The 2,008-nt window shown below is 45.1% G+C and overlaps 1 protein-coding gene across 1 annotated transcript; it reads left to right on the plus strand.

The window, feature by feature from the left end:
* The first annotated feature begins 1,228 nt into the window (after positions 1-1,228).
* LOC129038101 (small ribosomal subunit protein uS8-like) lies at positions 1,229-1,668 on the plus strand. Its single transcript, XM_054490676.2, has one exon. The coding sequence runs from the start codon at positions 1,229-1,231 to the stop codon at positions 1,619-1,621; it is 393 nt and encodes a 130-aa protein (XP_054346651.1). The 3' UTR covers positions 1,622-1,668.
* The last annotated feature ends 340 nt before the right edge of the window (positions 1,669-2,008 follow it).

Below are 2,008 nucleotides of genomic sequence, written 5' to 3' on the forward strand. Positions count from 1 at the left end.
GAGTGAGACTCCATCTCAAAATAAATAAATAAAAATAAATTAAAAATAAAAATGGTGGGCCTAACATACACTCTTCTCCCCATGGAAGCCCCTTTCCTCTGAAAAGACAGTAAAGGAATTTAAGAAGTATAAAGCCAAAAGGACAAAGGGAATGAACAGGACATGAGAGAGCAGCACTCAGCGCTGGCAGAATTTTAGAAGCTGGAAAGGGGATGGCTGGAGGGTGACAGAGTCAGCAGCAGGGAGAAGGTGGCACCAAGTATGCAGAGGACCTGGCCAGCCAAAAGGAAGTGGGTTTGTAACGTAGAGCCTACGCAAGGCAGCAGGTGCTTCTGAAGTGGGCGTTCAGCATGGGGCTGAAAGAGAGGAGAAGCTGAAAGTCTTCCAGAGACCACTCCCATCGCATGCAGCCAGGCAGCTGCCCCTCCCTGCTCCAATCAGAACACTGGCCTCTTCTCCGGCAAGGCTGTGCCATATACATGCTCAACTTGGTGACCTTGGCAACCCTAGACTCAGCTGAGGATGGAGGGAGGCAACAGCCTGGAAAGAGCATGGGTGAGTGGATGCTGACTTCCAGGAAAATTCCTCTCTGGGGAAATGGACCAGCTCAAGAGGAAAAATCCACAGAGACTTCCATTCTGGGGCTTCCCAATAACCTTTCTTTTCTTTTTTCTTTTTTATTAATAGAGACAGGTTCTCGCTGTGTTGCCTAGACTGGCCTTGAACTCCTGGGCTCAAGCGATCCTCCTGTCTCTGCCTCCTAAAGTGCTGGGATCACAGGTGTGAGCCACCGTGCCCGGCCCCCAGTAACCTTTCATATGACAAGTTGCTAAGCTTCACCTAGAATCAAGAACATAGAAATCAAAGCAATGGTGAGATATAATGTCCCATAAAATTGGAAAAAATTAATGGATTTTCTAAAACCAAATGGTGGTAAATATGTAGGAAACCTGAACTCATACTCACGCTGATGGTTTTGGGTAAACTGGTACAACTACTTGGGAGTTTGTCAATACCTAGTGAAGTTGCAGATGCTTAGACCCTATGTCAACTTTCATACATGGACACAAGGAGACAGGTGTACAAGGATATGTATCGTAGCACTGTTCACAATAGTAAAAATATGGGAACAACCTAACTGTGCTCCGAGAATGGAATGAATATAGTTGATAAGTTGTCTCTTAAAAAAAAAAAAAAAGCTTTTCTGCCATCTTCCTGTGACGCCACAATGGTGTGCGTGAACGTCCTGGCCGACGCTCTCAAGAGCACCAACAATGCCGAAAAGAGAGGCAAACGCCAGCTGCTTATTAGGCCGTGCTCCAAAGTCATCGTCCGGTTTCTCACTGTGACGATGAAGCATGGTTACATTGGCGAATTTGAAATCATTGATGATCACAGAGCTGGGAAAATTGTTGTGAACCTCACAGGCAGGCTAAACAAGTGTGGAGTGATCAGCCCCAGATTTGATGTGCAACTCAAAGATCTAGAAAAATGGCAGAATAATCTGCTTCCATCCCACCAGTTTGTTTTCATTGTACTGACAACCTCAGCTGGCATCATGGACCATGAAGAAGCAAGACAAAAACATACAGGAGGGAAAATCCTGGGATTCTTTTTCTAGGGATGTAATACATATATTTACAAATAAAATGCCTCATGGAAAAAAAAAAAAAAGACAGGGTCTTGCTCTGTCACCCAGGCTGGAGTGCAGTGGCATAATCGTGGCTCACTGCAGCCTAGAACTCCTGGGCTCAAGCGATCCTCCCACCTCAACCTCCCCAGTAGCTGGGACTACAGAGGCATGCCACCCTAATCGCCTAATTTTTAAATTTTTTGTAGAGATGAGGTTTCACTATGTTTCCCAAGCTGGTCTCAAACTCCTGGACTCAAGTGATCCTTCCACCTCGGCTCTCTAGTAGCTGGGACTATAGGCATATGCCACCACACGGGCTAATTTTATTTTATTTATTTATTTATTTTTATTTATTTATTGAGACAGAGTCTCGCT

The sequence above is a fragment of the Pongo pygmaeus genome, chromosome 5 (genome assembly GCF_028885625.2).
Source record: "Pongo pygmaeus isolate AG05252 chromosome 5, NHGRI_mPonPyg2-v2.0_pri, whole genome shotgun sequence".
NCBI classification, from domain to species: Eukaryota; Metazoa; Chordata; class Mammalia; order Primates; family Hominidae; genus Pongo; species Pongo pygmaeus.

Coding starts and splice junctions, on each gene's coding strand:
- LOC129038101 (XM_054490676.2), top strand. CDS start 1,229: ATGGTGTGCGTGAACGTCCTGGCCGACGCTCTCAAGAGCACCAACAAT.